This window comes from Emydura macquarii, unplaced genomic scaffold (assembly GCF_026122565.2).
Source record: "Emydura macquarii macquarii isolate MOO-44397 ecotype Brisbane River unplaced genomic scaffold, CSIRO-AGI_Emac_v2 contig_3470, whole genome shotgun sequence".
Lineage (NCBI taxonomy): Eukaryota > Metazoa > Chordata > Testudines > Chelidae > Emydura > Emydura macquarii.
In genome coordinates, this window is record NW_027133607.1 from 5,020,839 (window position 1) to 5,044,594 (window position 23,756).

General features: G+C 48.9%; 1 protein-coding gene across 1 annotated transcript in view; it reads right to left on the reverse strand.

Moving 5' to 3' along the window:
* Window positions 1-14,780: 14,780 nt before the first annotated feature.
* PODXL (podocalyxin like) overlaps window positions 14,781-23,756 on the reverse strand; it is an 80,908-nt gene continuing 71,932 nt past the window's right edge. The window contains exon 8 of the mRNA XM_067534857.1: window positions 14,781-17,063. Within this exon, the coding sequence (XP_067390958.1) occupies window positions 16,872-17,063 (192 nt within the window). The 3' untranslated portion in view covers window positions 14,781-16,871. The remainder of the gene's footprint in view (window positions 17,064-23,756) is intronic.

A 23,756-nucleotide genomic window follows, 5' to 3' on the forward strand; every position in this document is an offset into this window, starting at 1 on the left:
GTATGGACTTAAGCTGTGAGTGTCATTCCGGGAACAACTTAGTGCCAAGCATATGGAAATACAAAAGTCCAACAGAAGAGACCCACCTTTTTGTTTGGAAAGGTCATTTTAGAAGACATTCTGTTGTATCGTGTACTCACTGGGTAACAGCATAAGCGTAAACATTTGCTTTACTTGGTAACATCTTGGTACTTGATCCTGCGATTATGTAGTGCCTCAAAACACTTTAACGCAGAGCATGCTTTCTGGCAAGCAGAACGTGAAAGAACACGTAGTATGCTTACACGACCTCTAACTTGTAAATTTACTGCTGCATATTATCCACATTGCAACTGTAGGCCACTTAATGACATGGAAATGTAAATTGGGCCCTGTACAATAAACATTGTCCCATTTGCTGAAGAGAGAACTTTCTGACTACTGAAGTCTGTAAAACCAAGACTCCTTTCAACGTATAGCTGATTTATTTGTAGTGACTTGTAAGGAAAAAGCTTTGTACCAACAACGTAAAGAATCAGAAGCAATAATTTAAATGTCTGTTATTCACAGGGCGTTCTAACTAATAGAGACTTTGAGAGAAACTGAGCCAATGTCTTTGCTAATATTGGTCTTCAGGATGTTTGTTCTTGAGATGTTGTTCAGTAGGTAAGTGTTTGTTTGTTTACACAGAGGTTGTTTTATGTATTCTCCAAAGTTAATGTTCCTGTGAAGCCGGGTATAAATCTTCCTCAAACACCTAGGCTCTTCGCCTACTGCAAATTGCCAAAACTGAATACAATGTTGAGTGTAGAATCTTAAACATGGGTTGTGAACTTGGGGAAGTGGAAACAACCTCTGTATCATCCCCCTTGCCAAATCCATAGATGTCCATGTAGAATGTGTGTGTTAAGTAAACCTGGATCTTTCGGATTCTTTCAAAAATGGTATCTTCAGGCAAAAACATCACTGTAAAAAGTTTAAACATGTTTTGCATGAGGCATATAAATGTAAGGGTCAAAAGGAAGCTGTTTTGCTTAAACATTTTTTAGAAATCTAATTGACCAACCTTCCATTTGGCTCTTATCTGTTGTGAGGTCTCCGTGGCAGCATTCCTATGGTAGTGACACATGAATATTGTCTACACCTGTCGGCAGGGTGGTCTTTATTTAAACTAGCTACATTTCTTATCCATCCTGACTCTTGCTGAGACAGCTTTGATGTATAGTTGGTCATAATCCAAATGCTTTTTTTCTTGATCATAGTGAAGGATGATAATTCCTTGTAATCAGAAAATATGCTTGTTCTGCCCTTTCCTCCCATGCACAGCACCCCCACATAGAATTTAGATGGGAACAGTAGAAATTGAAATAAATACTGATCTGTTAGGTTGCCTTATGATTTTGTGTGTATGAGTAAATTGCAGGTTAACTTATGAGTAAAGCCACAGTTACTGTGTATGGAATTGCTTCAACATGGTTTTGAAAACATCTATTTTGAAAAATCAGTGTGTGCAGGCACAGTTGCAGAGGGTTTGCAAACAAACCCTGGAGGTCATACTTTGGGTAGATCACCCCGACAATGTACTTTGGAAAAGCCTCTGCACTGATTTCTTTCTCTGAGAATAGTTTTGATTATGACATGGAGGTTGCATCCAATTCAGGCATTCTTTTCTCTGGGATGGAGTTGCTTGAGGAAATGATCTTTCTTGCCAAACACATCAGTAATATGAAAACTGGTGAGCAGAGTGTAATTCATCTTCTTTAAGTTTACATAGCTCTGCTCCTGAGAATGAATTGCAGTAAAGAATCCGTTGTCTCTGGATGAAGATATTGTGACATCTTTTATGTTCATTACTCTTCCTTTTTTCTTCACAGAAGCTAAAAGGATTTGCAGTCCTGTGTGTGGAAATGTACTTTATAAAACCAATTGCTGGAGGAAATAGACTTGATATATTGAGTTTTCTCTTTTCATCTGTTTCTTCTAGGACCAAAAATCAGGAAGGGTTACACTGATTAGGTTACATCTTCAAGATGTTGCTGTTGTCCATTCTGAATTAGGTGTGCACACGCCACGTGCACTGGTGCCAGAAATTTTTCCCCTAGTTGTATCCATAGGGCCAGCTCTAGCACCCTGTGCAGTGACACACGTACACCCTCATATATAGGAAGAGAAGGTTTGTATTTGAGGGGGTACCGGGTCCATTTCCCTGGGCAGGGTAACCTCTGATTGACTGGCTGAAGGTGCCCCTTCCTGCTCTGAGTCCACATCTAAGTTTGGTGCCACTCCCTGGGCTACTGAAGAATGCGGTACCAAGGTTCCCATCGTAGAGTAACTTTGTGCTATCATGGACTGTGCGAACCCCCACGGCTTCTAAAACTGCCAGGGACCCATCTGAGACAGCATGGGAAATCCAGCCGGCTGGCAGGCAGGTTGACCCTTTGGAGGAACTACTATTTCTCCTGAGTTCAAGGAAGTGTCCCTGGGTGACCATGGAGGAGCAAATGCTGCTTGCCTGTTCCCACCTTCTCTTGAATGCCAGTACTCCAGCATCGGGAAGTGGTGCTGGGAGCCATCACGTTGGGAGTCCCATGACCATGTTTTGTCCTTAGGCATCCTGCAAGGACCTCTGCGAGAGGTGCTGGAGCTCCGGGGACTTGTCTAGGGAGCTGGATCATTGTAGAGAGCACTAGAGCCGGCCCTACGGATACCACTAAAGGAAAAAATTTCCGGCACCAGTGCATGCAGGACGCGCACCTAATTCAGAATGGACATGAGCAAGCACTTGAACTATTTTTCACATGTGATGTACTAGAGAGAGGCCTCCTGTCCAAGAGAAGGGGAGGGGAAGCTAAGTGGAAGTACATGACTTGTTTTTATTGGCTATAGTTTTGACAGTGGTGTAGCATGTGCCGAAAGCGTGAATACTGGTGTATTAGACGGATGTAAATGCGTGGAAACACAGTATTACAGTGAGATGCTCTTTAACATTTATTACCCTGTGGGCACAGTGAGTGTTTAATCATCGCACTGGCATGAAAGGGGTTGCATTAAAAAAATTCGAGCTATGGTGATGAGAATTTTTAGGCAAGATTTTTGCTCTCTGGAACCCCTCTGTGTTCTGATGAACCAAAAGAGATAATTTGGCGTAGCTGTAAACATGGCACATACAGCACTGTATGGTGCAGGAGTTGGGCAACGGGACCACAGGGCCTTTCACCTCTAGGACACTGCTTGAAATCCAGCATGGAATGATATGGTACCATCTAATGAAGTCCTCACTACAGTCTCAAGTAACCCCAATACAAGTTACTCCAGTTAATTCAAATCGTCTGCATTGGCAGCCTCAGCAGAGGGGCAAAGGATTGACTGGAGATGAAGCCTGGCTTACCCACGTAGGTTTGGGGTTACACCCCTCGGCCTCCAGTACAGGGCTGTGTCCTCCCAACAGTGAGGGAGTAGCGTGCAGGACCTTGTCTTACTGTTACCTGTGTTGTTCCTGAGGTTAACTAGAGGACTTGCATTTCCAGGGTTGCCACTACAGTGCCTTTCACAAACCCGGTCATTAATGTAAACGTTTGCATTGATGCAACCTCCTTTACTTTTAAATCCATTTAATTTTTAAGTCCTAAACTGTTAATCTGAGCCAGTTTCTACGTGCAGGGGAACGTCAAATTCTTCTTACCTGCAGTGACCCAAGTTCAGGATTCTGTTTCAGAAGTTAACACCTGGAACCCCAGTGAACTCCTTCCTTCTCGGTGTTGGCAGTGCCATCACCTATTGCATCAGAGAGAGAACTTCCAACTCAGTAAATGAGGGGGTGAGCAGGATGAGGAAACAGTCCTGCATCTGTTCAGTTGTAACAAGCCTACTGGGATTCCATTGATTAGGGAGTTTTAACAACTTGAGGGTTGCTTGAATTTAATTAGCAGCATTCAACATCAATGTGGCAGCGTAATTCATTAACCCGGTGAACAGAGATCAGGATAAACTGCTTTACAACTGATCTTTTAAAGGTTTCATTTGAAATTAAAAAAAAGGTGGGCTAAATTAGGTGAGCTGTTTTTAACTGAAAATAGCAGAAGAGGTCTGTACCAAAATCTCAGCTCTCACTGAGACCCCTCCGCTGTTCCAAGCTTTGTGGATACTAAATGGCAGATGTTTCTCAAGGTCGATTTTAAAAAACTCGCTTAATATAGTTACCTAATACATAGCTATCCAAGGTATTGAACCAGTTAATGCACGCTTCCTGCAAACACAGAATCACTGCAAGGTGCAAAAGCTGCCTTTTCATAGAGTACCTTGTCTTAGGTGATCTTTGAAATCTTTAGGAAACTATTTAATGTTGTTCTAATAGAAAAGTGATTTTTTTTTAAAGTTAGTCTTCAGCTCTGATAAACTCTGCTCAATTTTCAAGTGAATAAAATTATTTAACTGCAAAGATCCTGGGACCTGAACACCAGCTGTTCTTTCTACCTCTGATATCTATTCTGCCATCAGCTTTGCTGCTGCATGGGACAGGGTAGCAACCAGCTTGCTCTCCCATAGCCGTGTTGACTCTGTTGCAGGGGCCAGCGGAGTTCATTAACTTGCTTTGGTCAAACTGTACAAAGACCTAATGAAGCATGGGGAGCAGATGAGTTGAGTAAGAAGCTGGCTTTTTTAACTTGGTCACTTTCTGTTCTGTAGCTATGCTTGATGATTTCCTCTTTCGATTAGCAGGCAGAATGGCATTGAAAGCTTCATGTCTTCCTTTCTGTCTCCATCTGTTGAAGGTGAATGTCTTGAGGTCGCCTGCTGGGGGTGAGAGCAAGCACTTTGCTCACCTCCCGTGTCATTCTCTGGCAGCTGAACCCTGTGCTCTGATTCTAGGGTCTGGGGGAGAGACCTTCAGCTGTGCCTGTAGTGCGTGCAGTGCTTTATAAAGCGGTCCAGACTAAAGGAAAGACTTCCCAACCCCCTTCCCTGTGCAGGGGAGAGGGAAGCAGTCTCTCATGCTCCCACAGGCATCCTCCCTTCTTACTCCTCAGCATCAGTACAGGTTGGGGCTCAACCTGGGGAGATTTCGGCAAAGAAAATCAGCCCAGTCTGTGTTAGGGGGTCTCAGAGGGTGTGGGCAGGCAGCATTGGCATGCCACAGGTTTGTTAGTGCCATGGGGCCCAGAGCCTGGGAGCTCTGACCTGGATCTGCTTGCTTCTGGCTGCCGGCCCCATTGCACTGAGTTCCTCCTCTTTAAGTCCTGTCTGCAGGCCTGACAAGTCTCCCGGGTGCAGCAGGTTGGGGCTCATTGCAACCACAGGACTTCCTTAACTCTTCCGTGCCCGGGGGTGGGGGTCATCTGTCCCACCACACCATCGTGTACCCTTTCTTCCATGGACGTGTTGATATGCAACGTAGCTTACTTTTAGATGACTGTGCTGATGGGTGGCAGTATAAAACTCTAATACAGATACCTAGCTGTGAACATGTACAGAAGCTATTTCCCATCTGCATCCACATCACACACCCACAACCACACACGAAAAGCATGGAGGTGTTTGCAAGATTAAGCCCTTCTCTGTCTTCTCTTTAAAAATCGCTCCAACCGTTCCTGCAGAGTTCATGGTGAAGCTGGTAAGAGTTCTGTGCATGGCTTGCAGAGTCAGACTTTGCATTGATGGCCTAATGGCTGGTATTCAGTCCACTAACTTGGACCCACTAGTTGATTGTGGGATATTGTAAGGCTGCATTCCTGCAACTTCCGCATAGGGTAATCAGATGGATTTTACACATGCCAACTTTGAGGTATGACCTGGCATCAGGGAATTTTCTCTGGAAATGTTTTCCCTCCCACCTTAAAACACCAAGAGCAAGCTTCGTATCTCTAGGTTCACAGGCTGCCTGGACTAAGCTCTGATAGTCTCAATGGGTGCCACTAAAACCTCCAGACACCCAACAGTTGTGGGACAGATCTGCACCAAGTCCTATGTCTATAGAAAGACTATAGTTATTTACAGTACCTTGGACAGTGACTGCAGAGATTTTAAAGATGCCCTCCACAAACTTTTCCTCTTGTACCATTTGGGCCATTATCGTCCATCCCGCTATTCTGAGTCATTAGCATTTGTGCACCTGATTAATTGATAATTAATGATTCTCATAATCTGGGAAGGGGACTGAATTTTATCTTGCATGGTTACCATTAATGCTAACAGAAGTTATGCCTGCACATAAAGAGAATATATGTCTGACTGTTGTCGTCTTTGGGTCTAGAAGCAAAAGTTCTACTTCAATGTTATGTGATGGTCTGAACTTTTTGGCATCCATCCCATTCCTTACTCCCCATCCATTTCAAGCCCCCAAAAGCTGTCCCCCATATGGTGCTTTGAGATCTGAACTTCCCCTAGGCAAGAATTTGGCGCATCTGCCTTTGTTTGATCTTCAGCAGGCTGCCTAGCGGTATTTCTAGGACAGTCCTAAATATACTTGTCCATTTGCCTTACCTTCAACACTTACCCTAGGAAATCTGGACTGAGAGTTACAGGAGAACATTTGAATCACCGAGAGTTCTGCAGAGACCAATCCTGTGAGTGGCAGCGACATTTGAACGAGCAGGTAGAGATCTATGCCCAATACTCATGGAACTGAGGGAGCTTTTAGGACACACCCCACATTCATAATGAATGCTCTGAGATACTGATAAGATTGTCAGTCTGCGTGTGTCACCGCGCCCTGCCCCATCACCTCAGCTATTCAGATTTTTTTTTCCAGCTTGGAATGTTAATTTCCCTCCTCTGCTCCTTGGCATAAGTAATTTTATGGTTGATAAATACGTAAGCACTGCTCTGTGAATAAATGAATGGGTGAGCTGCTGAACAATGACAAATGTAGAATTATGCTGTATGTAATGTACATATGGAAAGAATGTATTTTATTCATTTTTTCTTAATAAAAATATATATACCAACAGGATGTGATATTTTGGCTACTGTGTTCATTCCAGTACCGCTTTTCTCCTAGGAACTGAAAGTCCCTTAAGCACAGTTTGGAGGGGCCATATGGAAATTGGAACATTTTGTACATATTGAATGTTTACTGCAGGTTTCCTCAAAAAGAATTGGGACGAGCATTCTCCTATACACCCCAAAGAGCTGGAAAGGCATGCTGAGTACTGGAATCCGTCTTTAGCTGTGTCCCTGTGCCATGAATCTGGTGCTTAACAAACAGTCACAGCTTTTGTATTTGGAAGTAATATACAGTCAGCATAAGTGAAACAGAAGATGGATAAGTAGGATAGAATGCAAACAATGAAATATACAGGAGTCTACTCTCACCGCACGTGTGTAGTCAGCCCAGCACCTAGTTTGGACGCTTCCTTACAACTTTGATCTTACTGCAGTGTGTTGGTCACATGATAGGCCTGATTCTTGTCTATCACACGTGTAACTGAGGAGTAACTCCAGTGACATGAGTGCAGTTACCAGCACAAAACTTGTGTGACCGGATACTCAGCCCTGTCACCTATATTACCCTGCAGTAGGTCATAATGAGGAGAGAGAAACTTGTCCAAAGTACATTAGGACTTCTAACGCCTGCTATGCGAGTTCCTAGGGAGCCACAATTTGCAGGATGAGCCCAAATTTACTCTGGGACAGGTGCGGGTCGCTGCTGTTTGCCTTCATCGGAGAGAGGAGAGAGTGAGGGAAATGTTCCGGGGTAGAGGAATGACTCGAGCGTAATTGCTGGTTTTTTTAAATGTATGGATAAATTTAGCTCCCGTTGACTTGACTTGAACATGTGTGCTGTCCCGAATACTGCCTAGCTCTTGTCCAGGCTTTTTCACCAGTAGACCTCAAAGCACTTTATCGAAGAGATCTGTATCATTGTCTGTTTTACAGATGGGAAACTGAAGCATAGGGAGAAAGTCATTTGCTCAAAGTCACCCAGCGGGTCAGTTATGGGATGTCCACCCCGCACAAGATCAGAAGGGGTTAATGGAGGCCAGAGGGGCCAATTCACCTAGCAGATTAAACACCGAGAGGAAAGTTCTAATTCAGGGGTTGGCAACCCGTGGCAGGCGTGATGATTTTGAGCGGCGCGGCACGCCACTCCCAGCCCCAAGCAGGGCCGCACAGCAGCTGCTCCCCCCCTTCCGGGGACCCTGGGCGCACAGGGGCCAGGCAGCCTGCCCCCCCACCACTCCCACTCCCCGCCAGCCCCGCACTGGGGGGAGAGCAGGAAATGGGCCGGCAGACACATCCCTGCCTGCCCCCCACCACCGAACACCTGGTAAGTCACTGGCCAGGGCACTGGGCCCACGGCCCGTGGGAGAGAGGGTGGGGGGTAAGACTTGGCAGGCCCCTTCCCAAAGGTTGCCGACCCCTGCTCTAATGAGACAGGCTCGGGAAGGGCCTGTATAAAGCCAAGGCGCTGGCTGCAGAGAAGGGGCTGTTGCAGGGAAGTAGGTTGCAGTCGCTCCCTGAGTGGAGGGAGTTGAATGCTGGCAAACCCAGAGGCGGGGGAAGCCAGACAAGTAGGAAAAGAGCAGCAAGAGGTAGGACTGTAGAAGAACTGTGGCTGCTTGTGATCGGGTTCCTGGGCCGGAGCTCAGTGTAGAGAGCAGGCCTGGATTCCTCTAGCAGCCATGGGGAAGTGGCCAAGGCATTGGAGACGCCAGCCCGTGGGACTGGAAAGGCTGAATTTGGACGAGAGACCTGGCCGGAGGGCCAAGCCACGAAGGGGGCCCACATATCCAGGAGTGAGTAGGGGCTGCAGAGCGAGGCAGGGTGGGGAGAAGACACGGCTGGAAGGAGAGCTAAACCCTGGCGGGGTTAATTCCCAGGACGGCCAGCAGGAGGCGCTGCTTGCAGCGAGTGGACCCAGCGACTGGGATGTTTAACTCCAAGCAATCCTAAACACGGGAAACATACCTGAGATTTACACTTAATTTGTGGCAATGACCCTTTAACGCAAGCGGCCTGCCCTTTGCCCCGGCCAGAAAATCAGTCCTGCTTTACACAAAAGAAAGTTTATTGACAGAAATACAGTGTCTTCAAAATATATTTTGTAGGAAAATGCAAGAATTATAATCTCTACAATCCAGTTGCTCAGTAACTTTCAGTGTAAATCAGACTCCTGTCCCTGTGAGAGATGCCACTATACAGTACACAATTCAGCCGCATTGTGTATATGTGAAACATTCAACAACAAAATAGCCTCTTTAAACATGTATTTTCCCTCCCCGCAGTCTGTTTTGGGTAGGATTTTTGCTGTGGTGGTAGTAATATGAACCTGCTGTCAGCTGGACTGTGACATGGCTATGAGCATAAAATAGGCGCTATTTACACTTTCCTTCTGTGATTCTGAAAATAGAAGTCTTGCAAGAACTTATCTTACCAAAATGTAACAGTAACAATCTCTATTTGTACAGTGTCTTTATGTTAAAGCTATTGTTTTTGGGAGGATTTTCATTTTTTTGGTCTAACACACACGATTATGGCTACATTATACTATGAAGTTTTAAGGCCAAAGATGCGTTTTCTAGTTCTCCTATTCCCTAGCGGACTTTGAAGAACTTCATCTGCTCTGCATCACTTCCCATTCTTCATAGGAAACCTTTCTTTAAAAAGGGGGAGGGAAAAACATCTATATTTTAAGTTCTTGTGATTTAAAAATATGGGGGGAGGAAAAATAAATAAAATTCACACTTCCTATTCAAATGGTCAGTCACTGCTTGCTGTGCAGTTATGGCTCTCATCTGAATAAGACTTGTGATTTCACAGTATCAGGCCCTGGACCTGCACAGGGTTCTTCCAATCTGTGATATCGGCAGGTCTCTGGACCCAATTCAGCAAAGCACGTAAATATATACTTCATTGATTTCAATAGGAGTTAAGCCTGTGTTAAAGCTGAGAACCAACTTCTGCACCAAGTGCAAGGTGCATTTCTTCGACCGTGCCGCCTCTAAATTTAAAAAAAACAAAACAAAAAACATCCTAGCAAGCCTAAACAGCTGGTTTTCCCCTGCGGGGAGGATTGCGAGCACAGACAGATGTTAGTCACATGGCTGAGGGCACTCGGATACGCCGCTGATGAGCATGGTCGAAGAACCTATACAGAGCAGGTGAGTTGAAGAGGGATGATCTGCTGAACTGAAGCCTTTCTGAAAATATCCTGCCATTAACGATTCCTTGGCACAAACAAGCAGAGACTCTCACCGTGCTGTGAAGGGGCAGACGCACACGCTCACACATGGGCGACGTTGTCCATTAGAACAGTACTGAACCAAGGTGGTTATGAAAGCTGTTGGAGATGCTGAGCCCAGCTCCGTAAGGCTTTCTGTAACATCAGAACGGCAGGTTGATCCTGTTCAAAAATGAAAATGCAGCTGCTGCTTCTAATGCAGCAGCCTGCTTCAAAGCCTGGTGCTTGGACAGTGTTGGTCAGATGCAGACATCAGCCCTTCGCCCTGCCACACCGCAGGAGTCTCCTGAGCCTACCACAACCCTAATGTCCAGTGTCCCTTTGGCAAGCTGTACGCTAAGGTGTTCGTGCCCTTACTTTGGATCAGATCCTTACCCCCCTGCCTCCTGGGAGTACTCCCAGCTTGTTCAGTGAGGCTGCTTACAGAGCACTGGGCGCTGAGCCTTAGCTTTATTCTCCCTCCTCCCCCCGCAAAAAAAAAAAAAAAAAAAGTATTTCCCCCTAAAGCAGTGGTTCCCAAACCTTTTCCCTGCATGCCCCCGTCTTTCAGATGTGGTGTTCCCCATCACCCCAGCCAGCAGGGAAGTTGCTGTTTAAAACCGCTGCCCTCCCTGCAGTGTGAGCTCGCGCGCTGGACATGCAAGGTCGCGCTGCCAGGGAGATGTAAAGCGAAATGGCATCCTCCGTGCTGCATGACCTCACACACACACGGGGCGGGAGACGTCATGCTGCAGGGAGGGCCCCACTTTGTGGAGCAAAATAGCATCCTCCGTACGACCTGACCTCGTGCATACGGTGTGTGTGAGTCACGCTGGGGGGGGGGAGGCCATTTTGTAAAACGGCGTCCTCTGTATGCTCGGCATTGCTGTGCCCCCATCTGCTGATGAAGTGACCCCACGTGGGGGTCACGACCCACAGTTCGGGGACTGCTGCCCTAAAGCAATGCATAGATATGCAGTGTGCTAAGTACATTGCCACACCACGAGAAGTGATATTTACATATTAAACATACACTGGTTTAAACACGTTTCCGACTCCTTTTCACTGGATGAGAGGAGGGGAAAGGGTTACTTGGTATAAGAAAATACATCAATTCCTTGCACCCGATACTTTGTTCTGGTTGAAATTCCTCCTCCTGCCCCCAAACTTTTAACCTGTGTAAACACCTCTGAGGATGAATGCTGAGACTCCAGAAAGTCTGTTATTTTTCACCATTGCTGCTGCCCGGCGCTTTTCTCAGCCTGGCCATTGACATGACTAACAATCTGTGCTGAGCCCTTCTCCTCCCCAGAGCTGAACCAGCTTTACACATGGTAGTAAATATTCTCCTCCGTTCACAGCGCGGGAATCTTGGGTAACATTTTCCCACAGTTGTACATGTCAGGCGCTGCCGCACCTCAGTCCCACGGGCTTTCAGTGAGAGTACGGCTACGTGGGGACTTGTCTGCTGCTTCTGGAAATGTTACTCTTTGAGGGCAGAGAGATGAAGGGCCAGATTTTTAAAGACACAGAGTCACCTAACTCTGACTGGAAACCAATGTCAGTTAGGTGCCTGAATCCCCTTAACAATCCAGCCTGAAGTGTTTTGCCTAAGGGTTCAGAGCCAGGCCTAGAACTTAGCTCTCCAGGCTTCCAGTCTAATGCCATCCTTGGGCCATCCTGCCTTCAAATTAAGGCGGTTACTTTCATTTTCTGGATCCCCTGCACCAGCCCATGACCATCTGGTTTCATGACAGTGAAGGTTAAATTAAAGGGACACCGCCAACCTGAGCCTACTTTTAAAAGAAGATTTAAAGTCACTTGTTACCACTGCCTCTGCTCGTGAGACTTCCTGGCAACTGTTGTGGTTTTACGAGCCGGTTCCTATCTTAAAATGTTCTCGCTGCTGCGGCTGTGTTCAAGACCCACAAAAACAAGAGAGGCTGGTTACACGGGGGAAACGGAACCTGACAGCAAACTAAGTGAACAGACCGAAAAGACAGACGCAAAAGAATTCTCTGATCATGTCTTACAGAAGATGAACAAGATGGTCCATGCAACACTAGCGAGTATGATGGTTTTGGCCAGCCGTGGGATTCTTTCTTTAAAGTGGACTGTGTGCCCTTAAAAAGAGAGTGCGCCGAAGTAATCGTTTTAGGGTTTGTACCACGAAAACCTTTCTACAAAACGCACCTAAATTTGAAGTCTAAATGAAATCCAGCCACTTTCAGAAAAAAGAATACATTGTAGGGGCTTAGGGGCCTTTTTTAAACATGGCCCGGAAGTTCTTATGTAAGCCAAAATCCCTTTGATTTCAACAGAAATTCTGCCAGCTGGAAGGCTATTGGACTCCGCCATGGTGTCTGAAACAAAGAGGTTCTTCAACACCAGGGCCCCAGCCCTCTGTTCTCAGACATGCAAGGATTCCCCTTGTGCCTGACTTCAGTGAACCGCGGTGGGCGTGAGGGGCTGCTGGTGCCGATCCAGTGGCAGGATTGGGGCCTAGCTGAATGTCAAATGGGGAAATAGCCCATTTCTCGTACCCTTTCAGACTTCTGCTTTTTGCTGTGGGTGAGTCTTTCTGCAGGTTCTTAAACTTAAGTCTGCACTAGGGGGAGACATCATAGATCAGAAATCTACCCACGGGGAATCAGTTTAGAACATCCTCAGACCTAGTTCCTATAGACAAAGCAGCCCTGGGATGATGATGGGTCCTGGGAGGAGGGGGGGACAAATAAACCCGGCAAACTCACCTCTAGATCAGACTTGAAAAAAGTCTCAGAAATGTGAACTCTTTTGTTCCCTCCCCCACTTGGAGCACCTGCTACGATTACATTTTGATTCTTTTCCCTGCAGTTCTGGGGCATGTCATGCTAACGTAGCGCAGCGATGCCCTCCCTCTGGTGCTTCGAATATGTGCAGAGGCTTGACTTAGCTACTGCCACCGAGCTAATGATGCGGCTCCTTTTGCTCAGACTTCGAGCAAGGGGTCCCCAGTTCAATCCCTGCAGATGACCCAAGCGGGGTCAGCATGTTGGTGGCAGCAGTGTTCAAGAACGCCTCCATGGTGTTCAGCCACAGGAGGGATTAAGCGCTCTGCTGTGTTCGTGTGAGTTGCACAAGGCTCTGTTTGAAGCAATAATTACCTTGGAAGTTAAGTGCCTCTCTCTGTCGTTTGCCCTCTGCTGATGCCTCTCTCTGGTTTAGATGTCCAGCCTGGAGCAATCCGAATCAATACTTCGATGATGTCCAGACTATTTGCCGGCTAAGGTGGCTACATGACAAGGTGGCTTTTGTTTAGCTGACACGTCCCTGCTGCAAAATCTCGTTAACACCTGCGCTGTCTGTAACATATAAACCAGACTGGCCCCCGAAACAATCCAGAGTATGTGAAATTCATAGCTGCCCTTTGATCTCTGCCATATTGCCTGAGCAAACTCCCTTTTAATGTATAGATGACTGCTGAGTCTGTGGGAGCTGCTGAGCAGAAGAACCTGCAGCCTATGCCCCATTATGCATCGACAGGAGCAGAGTATAGCTAGCCTTGTCTATAAGCCGGAAGTAACACCTAGCGACTACGGGTTTCAGCGCCTCTTGATGCAAGCGAGCATGCGGCTCAGATCAAAAGAATATTGCTCGCTGGGAGATATAGGCTCCACACACTGCACTTCTGTTCATCCCTGCTGTTACAGTTTTAATGTGCTCCAGGACACCTGCCCTACTTAACTCACCGGTGCCTAACCCGTCGGTGAGTTCTCTCTGCCTTCGTAAACCCAGCGGGCTTGTGTGAAACTGCTGCAGAAGTAATTTAGATGCTGCACCGCAGAGCAGCTGTGTGTGACATGGCCTCATCCCAGGTTCCTCTGTTGTTAAATCTTTGGAAAGTCCACAGATCAGTCTGAAGGTTTGTGTGTCAAACTCCAGCTCCAGATTTGCCACTGAAGTAGAAGGTTCTTCAGAGTGCATCTCAGCACCATCAATCGGCAAGCACATGGCCTTTTAAAGAAGAAACACACCAGAGGGGGCATCCAAGCCTGCCAGTAATATAAGCCTCGTTTGAGAGGTAAAGCCAGTAACGGGATTGATGGAACTGTCTGAATGCAGGTGCAAACACTACCTGGTAACTTTCCACAATTGCTGGTCCCATTTTTAATAAACATATCCTACACGCCCACACTGGTCTGAGGCTTTGTATCGCTTGTAAATATTAAATAAAGGAGGTGCTTTTTCTTCCAGTGATTGATGCAATCTCCATTCACCTTTCCTACCTTCTGAAATCTGTTGATTTCAACTGGGTGCATGAATTGGCAGAAATTTACCAGTGCCAACTGGCTCCGTACATGAGACTGTGTGAGCTGCTCCCCGGAGGAAGCCGACTGCTGCTTAGCCTGATTGCTGAGTTCTCTTTTCCTTTGCAGTTTGGCAGCCCTTTCAAATTAACTGATCACACAAAATGCTGCCAGACGTGGAGCTAGGAAACTAAGTGCACTCAGACCAGCACTGAGCTTCCCACTTCACGGGGCCCTAACACATTCTTCTGCTTACAGCACAAGAAGCATTGTTGTGTGGTCCAGCCATCAATTTTGGTCCGTAAAACAGCCTGGGTCTGTTCTCTTCTAATCCTGGGAGGGAGTGGGGGGGGGGGGGGGAAGGCTTTTCAGTGGTTCTGACATACTGAGGCGTGAAACAGAATTGTCCTTAAAGGACACCTGCAATGATCAACTGACGAGAGAAGCGATTACTACTTGATGTGGAACAGCTGAATGGTTTGCCTTTCTAGAAATGCCTGGAAATGTTGCTGTCAGAGCCACTCCAGGCACTAGTCTAGAGACAGCCAAAGAGCTGTCGGCGTGACTCACGCATCCCCCCAGGCAGGTCTGTGTGATTGATGCGTGGTCAGACTTTGGAGAGAGAGGGGGCTGCCTTGTTCTGCAACATGGTGCAAATTTTCCGAAGTGCCAGGTGCATTCCATCCTTTGGGGTTAGCAGCAGCAATGTCACTAACTTTTCCCACCAGTCCTAGCCCCTGCCTTACAGAACCAGTTTGAATCTCTCATTTACGTCCACGCATTCTTGTCGCAACTGCATTTCCTGGGTCCGCCTGCATGCTGGCCAATCAAGGTGGCAGGTTCCTATTTGATGGCTGTTAGATGCCTTTTTATCATCCGTGAGAAACTTCATGATGGGTTTTGAGCGACCGTCATGGGATGCAGTGACTGAAATTGAGGGCGTTTAGTCCAGCTTCAAATGCAGATCTCCCTATTGGGCCCCTCGCTGAGTACATGGTGGGCTTCCTAGACACTTGCCCTTTAAACTTCTATAACCTGGGGCTAGGAGCTAACCGAATGGGCTTGGGAATTTCCTTTGAATTGCAGAGGTAGTGCAGATACCTCTGCTCAGCCAGTTCCTGGTCACTCTGCCAGCCCAGAATTAAATAACTCCATTTATTCGGTCTAGTAAGGACACTATAAGGCATCTCAAGAATGCTGAATTTTAACGGCTTAAGAAGGCAACATCCCACGCCGTCTACCAACAGTGGCTAAAGAAAACCAGCAGACGTGCAGTCCTAGAGCCTTAAGATTGCCCTTGTCCTGAAGGAAGGGTGTATTTTCAACAGGATCTCCGTGTCAGCCAGTGGAATTCACACTGTTGGCCAGGAAGGTCCATGTTGGGCAGAGAGCGTATTAAGGACCCAGGAGTGGTCGCTGATGGTTGGCGGGGGAAGCTTTGGTGAATGCAAAGCCTTTTCCGAAGGGATTCCGGGGAGGCTTTGCAAAGGACCAAGCAATCGTGTCTTGGGATGAAGGCAGTAGCAGCTCCTTCCCTTATCTCCTGTGGCTGAAGAATTGGCACTTCTATAAAGTGTCTCTGCATATAAATGGGGGAAAACAAAAGCACAGAGCACCTACCTGACTTCTTTGAGGTCACACAGCAGTCGGGAATCCCCTGGCCCCCCTCCCCTGTGCTCTCACCACCCCCTCGTTTGATTGGCGTGGAACCTCCTGGAGGTTTGACTGTCGTGGGCCTGTGGTGGTTATATGGGGGGAAAAGATGCTCGTTCTCCTCGCGTGCAGCGCTGGAAAAGGACAGAGGGGGCGCAGAGGCTCGCGATGTACTGTAAGGACCAGTGGTGCACTTGCAGGAGGCAATGGACATGATGGCAGGCCGAAGAGCTGAGAAAAACCTGGTACAGTAGGTCGCCAGCCCTCTGCCTTTAGCCCCTTCACTACAGCAATTCTGCTGAGATGCTAACTCCATCTCTGGAGTACCCCAGTGGTCGCCAGAGGCGTCTGATCATGCTAGAGGCAGGGTTCTCAGCTGCGGGGGAGGGAGGCGCGTGGCCCTTGCCCTTCTCCCGGAGCTAGATCCCAGCTAGCCGGAGCGGGTCCCAGTGTAGAAAAGGCCGAGAGCCCTGCAAACTCTTTTCCTTTTTACAATGGCCAGAAGCTGAATTTTCTGGTCTCATCTAGTCAAAGCTTAAATACAGGCACTCGCTCTCTAGAAGCAGACAATGCAGCCTACGCGCGACAGTGAATGTATTTTGATTGAACAATGCCCAGGCCACAGCAAAGGCCCGTCCTGCGCCCCTGCCTTAGCAGTGCGTTCAGGCACCTTTGTTTCGCCTTGCGCCACAGGCTGCTCCAAGCGATGGCACTTGCGGCTCTGATCGTTTTGGGCTCGTGTTTTTTGTTTTGTTTTTTTGCTTTTCTGCTGGGTAGAGTTTTCATGTCGCTTATAAATGTGTGTCCTCCTCCTCCAACTCCTCTTTCGTCAAGCTGTGCAGGGGGACAATCCAGCAGTCCCCCACCTCCCCGTTCAGGTTCACCTTCTTCTCCTGCATCTCTGAGCCCGTCTCCATCACCTCCAGGGTCGGGTTGTCATGGTAGCCATTCTCCATGGTCTGTAGCTCTTCTGTCAGGCGTTGCTAGAAGGGGACAGGAAAGAAACCGGAAAGCTGTGATGAGCACTTGAGATCTGCAGATAAACATGCAGCATTGCCCAGCTGCCCCTGGGAGCATCTGGCCACACTGCACAGTCAAACATGTTAACAACTAGACTAGCCAGGGGTGCTGTTAGGTCAGGGTGGAGGTGCATCGCTAGTACTGGGCATGGAGGGCCCTGGCCTGGCCAGGCAGGGGTGCTGTGGGGCAGGGTGGATGTGCATCGTTAGCACTGGGGATGGAGGACTCTGGCCTGGCTTAGCAGGGGTGCCGTGGGGCAGGAGTGAGGTACATTGAAGGGGCTCTGTGGAGAATCTTACAGCGCCTCTGCCAGCTAGGCCGGTCCCTTTAGCCTTTAAGGCTCCACAATCAGTGGCTTTTAAAAAGGGAGCGTGCCAGCAGTGCCCCTGGTGGCTTGGTTCTACCGCAGCCACCCCTGCCTGGGGCAGGACAGAGGCAGTGGCCCCTTGCCCTCCTCACCAGCTCCTGATTCCTTCAGCAAGGCCTTTCCTGAGCTCAGCAGCACATTGTCAATCGGAACGAGCCTTCTCCACCCTGTATGTTTTCTGCGCCCGGCCGCCTGGCCTTCCCAATGCCAGAAAAACCCTGCTGTTTATGCTGCCCCTTCTTTGATCAGGGCCACGCGTCCCACAGTGCCTCTGTATCAACAGTGCCATGGAGGCCCATCTGAGTTCTCCGTTCATTGAAGTCAGAGCTGGGAAAGGACAAAATGCGCATCCATTCCATCTCCCCTTAGCCATGCAGCACCTTCCCCCCGTCTGTCTTCAGGTTCGGCCCAAGGGATAGGGCTGATTCCTCTCCTCTTTCTAGGAATGTGGGGCCTGGACATGAAGGCGATGCTCTAGGAAGGGTCACACCAGAGATTTAGTTCCCTGCTCAGAGATGGGACGCCCAAGCCTGATTTACGCTGGCTCATCTTGCAGCTGTGTCTCATATCGCCCACTCAGGTCTAACTTGCTGCCCGCCTCTGTCATCTCTTTTGGCATTGTTTCCCCTCGCAGGGGTCTCTCACGGGGAAGGTGCCTGAGGGAACATCCCCCAGATGTCACACACACATGAGCCTTTCCAATCTGATTTTGTTTAGGGCCATGTTTCCAATCTCTCTGGGGCTCTTTGGAGGATTTTTTTCTGTCCTGGTTGGTTCTCACAACTTCTTCTAGTGTTGTGTCACCGGGCCGGCTTCTGAATGTGTTATTCTAGGTGCTCTCCCGGACCAGCTGTGACTCTAACAAGCGAGAATGCAGGTGGACTTCCGCCCCACCTCCATTGCTGTGTGTCATTACCTGGGGTTTAGCGTCTTCAGGAGTCTTCCTATCCAAGCCAATACAAGTAAGACTTCAAGAGGCACTTCACTACATCAAATTCTTTGCTAAAATCCCCTGATTTCTCAGTCCAGACAGTGCAGCAATTACATTTCTGGCGCGATTTATTCTTTGGGAAACCCGCCGATCGTGCTGCGTATTGCTCATGGCTCTGTATCCTTACTCGGTGTTTCCCTAATCAGTATGGCTAGGGGTAGAAATTGGCCCTATGGCCTGAGAACAGCCAGGATCGCCCTGCCTTCATTTTGGGGGGAAATCTGCACTAGATTGTATGTGCCCTTCCCCCCACTCCTTCCTCCCCTCGCTGTGGTCTGTGGCTGTTTAAAAGGAACTACAGCACACGAGCTCGCTCTCAGATGGCCCGAGGGCTGAACGTGGGACCTCAACCCTTCCTGGGCCGTCGGCTACCCATTACAATGAAGGGAACAGTGAGGCTGCGTCGCCAGAGCACGTGCTAGCGCCGTGGGTTCTATTCCCACCTTTGGCACGGAGCGGCTCTGGGACCTCGCTCTAGTGTGTATGTTTTGCCTCCCTTCCCCCCTGTGTCTGTCTTGTCGACAAAGGCCTTCCCTGCCCAGGAAAGTTGTTGGGTGGTCGGGTTTTTTGCTTTGCTGTCACTCAAGGAGGGGATTTGAACTGCTGCAGTTATAAGAGAAAGGAATGCCTATGAATAGTGGGGTATAACACCTACCCCACCCCTCCCGGACACGCATTCCTAGACCAGTGGCTTTTTGTGATTTAGCTTGTGACTTGGGAAGGGATTTAAGCTAGCGTCATGATCACAGGAGGGCGGATAGGCCACATCTGAGTGAGTGGCCCTGCAGCCCCATGAGCCAGGTCCCAACGCCCCTCACGCAGATTTGGGCTGGGCCAAACCCGAGCAGCACTGCATCCGCTGAGGTTGCAACGCCCGCAGCAGGGAGCCCATCCAGCCCCCCAGCACAGGAGCTGAGTGCCAGGCAGGACCCAGCCGAAACCACCTCAGGGGCTCCACCCCGAGACTAGTTACTGGGTCGCGACAGGCCACAAACATTTACAAATGGGTCCTGAGCCCCAAAAGCTTGAGAATGACTGGACTGAAGTTTAGACTCTCTAGTTAATGATCTGGAGGATGGGGTAGATTGCACCCTCAGCAAGTTTCCGGATGACACTAAGCTGGGGGAGTGGTAGATACCCTGGAGGGCAGGGATAGGATACAGAGTGACCTAGAGAAATTGGAGGATTGGGTCAAAAGAAATCTGATGAGGTTCAAGAAGGACAAGTGCAGAGTCCTGCACTTAGGATGGAAGAATCCCATGCACAGCTACAGACTGGGGACCGACTGGCTAGGCAGCAGTTCTGCAGAAAAAGACCTGGGGGTTACAGTGGACAAGATGCTGGATATGAGTCAGCAGTGTGCCCTGGTTGCCAAGAAGGCTAATAGCACATAGGGGCTGCATTAGTAGGAGCATTGCCAGCAGATCGAGGGAAGCATGGAGCGGTGAGATCAACCCCCCTCCTTCTTCCCCCAACACAACTGATCTTCTCTCTCTCTCTCAGTATGATTATTCCCCTCTATTTGGCACTGGTGAGGCCACATTTGGAGTATTGTGTCCAGTTTTGGGCTCTCCCCCCACTACAAAAAGGATGTGGACAAGTTCGAGAGAGTCCAGAGGAGGGCAACAAAAATGGTTATGGAGCTGGAGCACAGGACTTACGAGGAGAGGCTGAGGGAACTAGGCTTGTTTAGTCTGCAGAAGAGAGAATGAGGGGGGATTTGATAGCAGCCTTTAACTACCTGAAAGGGGGTTCCAGGGAGGATGGGGCTAGGCTGTTCTCGGTGGTGGCAGATGACAGAACAAGGAGCAACGGTCTCAAGTTGCAGTGGGGGAGGTCTGGGTTAGATAATAGAAAAACTTTTTCCCTAGGAGGCTGGTGAAGCACTGGAATGGGTTACCTAGGGAGGTGGTGGAATCTCCATCCTTAGAGATTTTTAAGCTGCGGCTTGACAAATCCCTGGCTGGGATGGTTTAGCTGAGGTTAGGTCTGCCTTGAGCAGGGGTTGGACTAGATGACCTCCTCAGGTCCCTTCCACCACCAATCTTCTATGATAGTCTGATCTCCTGGCTAGCTCAGGCCAGCAGCACCCATGCTCCAAACCCAGCAACCAGACGTCGAGCAAAGCGTCACAATCCTCAGCAGGTTACACTGCTGTGTGCCACCACCACAGCACTGCAGGGCCAGAAACGAACCAGTGCCTGAGGCCCTTGCCATGGCAGAGGATTGCCACAGCTGCCTTCCCCCAGTCGGCTCCCTCGGGCGCTTTAAAACCCATCCCTACAATTAAGCAGCCTCATTGGCTCCAACGTGGGGCCCTCGTCTTTTCAGACCCAAATGCAGCCTCACGTTTCTGAGGTCTGCATTTCATCCCTTGGTTCATCTTCAATCTAGCCCGGTGTCTGCGCTGGTTCCTGCGGGCTTGACAGACAGGCTGAGGTGTGAGTCTCTCAGGGTCTAGACAGGATGCTGCTGCCACTTCCTGGTGGGTGACGTGAGTGGAGCATTTTTCTCGTGTTTGTATGTTAAATAATCATGACAAATTAAGTAAGTTTGGCAGTAAATCTGGGGCCAGGGACGACCTGGCTCTGTGCTCACAAGGGCCTGCAAATGGGATAGGGGAGGGGAAATAGCATGTGGCCATTTTTGCTCTGATGATGTACAAAGAAGGCCTAAAATGTATTAGCTGCGGGGCGGCAGGAAGACCCTCATCTGCTTGTCCTTTACATGAAATGTTCAGGTCCCGTCTGCCCTTGAAGACACCTGTGGTGATGGAAGGACTAGACAAGGAGCTGAGAACTGAGCAGTGCAGCTCAACAACAGGGGAAGGTTTTGCTCTGATGTAGCTGTGCTGATAGAAAACCCTGGTATCTGGTTCCTCAGCTTCTGGGCAGGGATTTCTACGAGGGGTACACTACACCAGTTTAAGCCGCGGTTTACACGGACGCCATTGCACTGGATCAAAAATCCTCATCCTGGAAGGGATTTTCAACGGGGTGGTCCAAAGCCATTACTCTAATGAGCAGCTGAGGAAAAGGGTGGGTGTGTACTGCCCCTTCAATTCAGGTGTAAGAGCCCCCCCAAGTAACCAGAGGAGCCCCAAGTCCTCCAGCAAACCCCAGGAAGAGCAGATGGGCTAGTCTGTTCACTTCCAATTTCTTAACTCGTCATCCAAGTCTGCTAAGGCCTGCCTTCCTCCGGGCAAGAGAACCTTTCTCCTCAAAGATGCCACCTTGACTCCAGCCCCAGGCCACAGTTATGGGACCTGCTACTATCTGTGCCAGGTCAGCGGCCTTTTGGGACATGAATGTGCTGGGCTGCGAGTCCAAAGGGATGCCAGGAACCTAAAGAACGAATGTGTTTAACAGCGCCTTGTGTATCAGTGTCATTCCTTCCCCCAGACACCGCGTTGCACCTGTTGTTGCTTTGTGTGTGGCCCACTCACCAAGCAAGAAGGGCGAGAGAAACGTTTAAACCCTCTAGTTCTCTGTGCATGTGGCCCAGTGTCTAGCACGATGCCATCGTGGGCCAGGACTAGGGATCCCAGGTCCTACGGCAATACAAATAATTCATAATTGTCCAATCAGACGCTGAGAGGGGGACTCCAGCAGGGGGAGGCTCTGTAACTACTTCTCGTGATTTTCTTTTTTTTAAATAGTCTGTTTCAAACTGGCGATGTCCTTTTGTGCTCCGGGCACAGTGACCAAAAAATGAAACAGAGCGGGAGCCCAAAGGGTCTTTTTTGCTCCGGATCATGGATGTGGAGCACACTGGAAGCAGCCCCGACTGCAGGAAGTTTGTGCTGTAACTGTTCTGTGGATAAACAGAGGACTGGGGGCTCCAGGGCTGCTAATCTGGCATCTTTCATCAGCAGACGGTTCGCTAAGGCCTGGTCTGTGCTACGTGGCTAGGTCAACGCAAGGCAGTTTACAGCAACCGAGCTGTTCTTGCCAAACTGGTTTTGAAACTCAGGTTACGTCTACATTGAAAACACTACACCCGCACCACTGTAGTGCTTCAGTGTAGCCAGGCGCTATCGCAAAGGGCAGGTTTTCCTGCCGCCTCCCTGCGAGGCAGTAGCTAGGTTGACAGACAGCTGCCTACACAGGATTATTTCAGTTTCACTATGTCACTCGGGTGTGGATTTTTCCCACCCCTGAGCGACATAACTGGGTTGATCTAACTTTTCAGGGTAGACCAGCCCTGAGCGATCACTTTCTATAGAAATTGCTACACCCATTTAAAGGGGGATTCTAGTTCTCTGACAAAGCCTGAGTACCCTGTGGGATAACTGCTAAAGACCTCTGTTGGTTTTGCCCTATCATAGGATTCTTGCATTTGACCTTGTCAAATTCCTTCTCCTTTGGATCCAAACTTTTATCAGTAGCAGTTGGAGCCGTGTGTAAACCTGGGGCGAAGTGAATTGTGCTTTGGTATCTTTTGGCGCTTTAGACTGATCCTACAGCCAGCCTTTTAGCTCATAAACTTGGCAACAGATGTTGCCTTTATCAGTTAAGTTTGAGAGATCTGCCTGCACCGGCAGAGCACAGGGATTTCCCTAGCAGTGCTAAACTAAAGGGTTAAATTGCTGCCACAGCAACCATCACTGCTGGTGGTGCTCTTTGCTCTGAAGTGCTTGCATCCTCCTGTGGCCACCATGTGTCGCTGCAAATCACATCTGCATTTCCTCCAGCACAGAGAGATGCAATGACACCCCTGCAGAGCCCGTGGCAGCCACCTTCCAACCAGTTTGGCTCTGAATCTGACACTCCCAGGGAAATGCGAAGGGACGGGAACAGGAGACACGTACAATGCTCTGCCAATTAGCTCGTTGTCAACCCTACGGCTGTGCTCATGATCGATGCACCGAGTGGTATCTCAGGAGGCACTCTGGCCCGGAGCCTCCAAGGGATTTAGGTGTGTAATGCCCACTGAGGCTTTGATTCTTTGCTACCTTAACTACACTGTGAGAATCTAGGTAGCTGAATATAGGCTCAGGGCAGGAAGCCAAGCGGCACGTGCAGTGACCGTCCCCCGTGCTCCGTGAGTTAGCCAGAGAACGCTGGGCTCCTCGGGTTCAATTTGGAAAGGGCCCTGAGGAAAAAACCAGCCACCCGCTTCAAACTGTTGGGATCGTGGGAATTGTCAGACCCATCTTGCCCCGTATCCTGTCTCTGAGTGCTAGATCCGTTACTGGAGCGTGTAAGAAACTGAGTAATGGGCAGTTTGTTCCATAACTGGCCTCTGGGGCAGTCTCCTGGCTGATTTCCTGAGAGAGGAGAGTGTGTTACAGCTGGT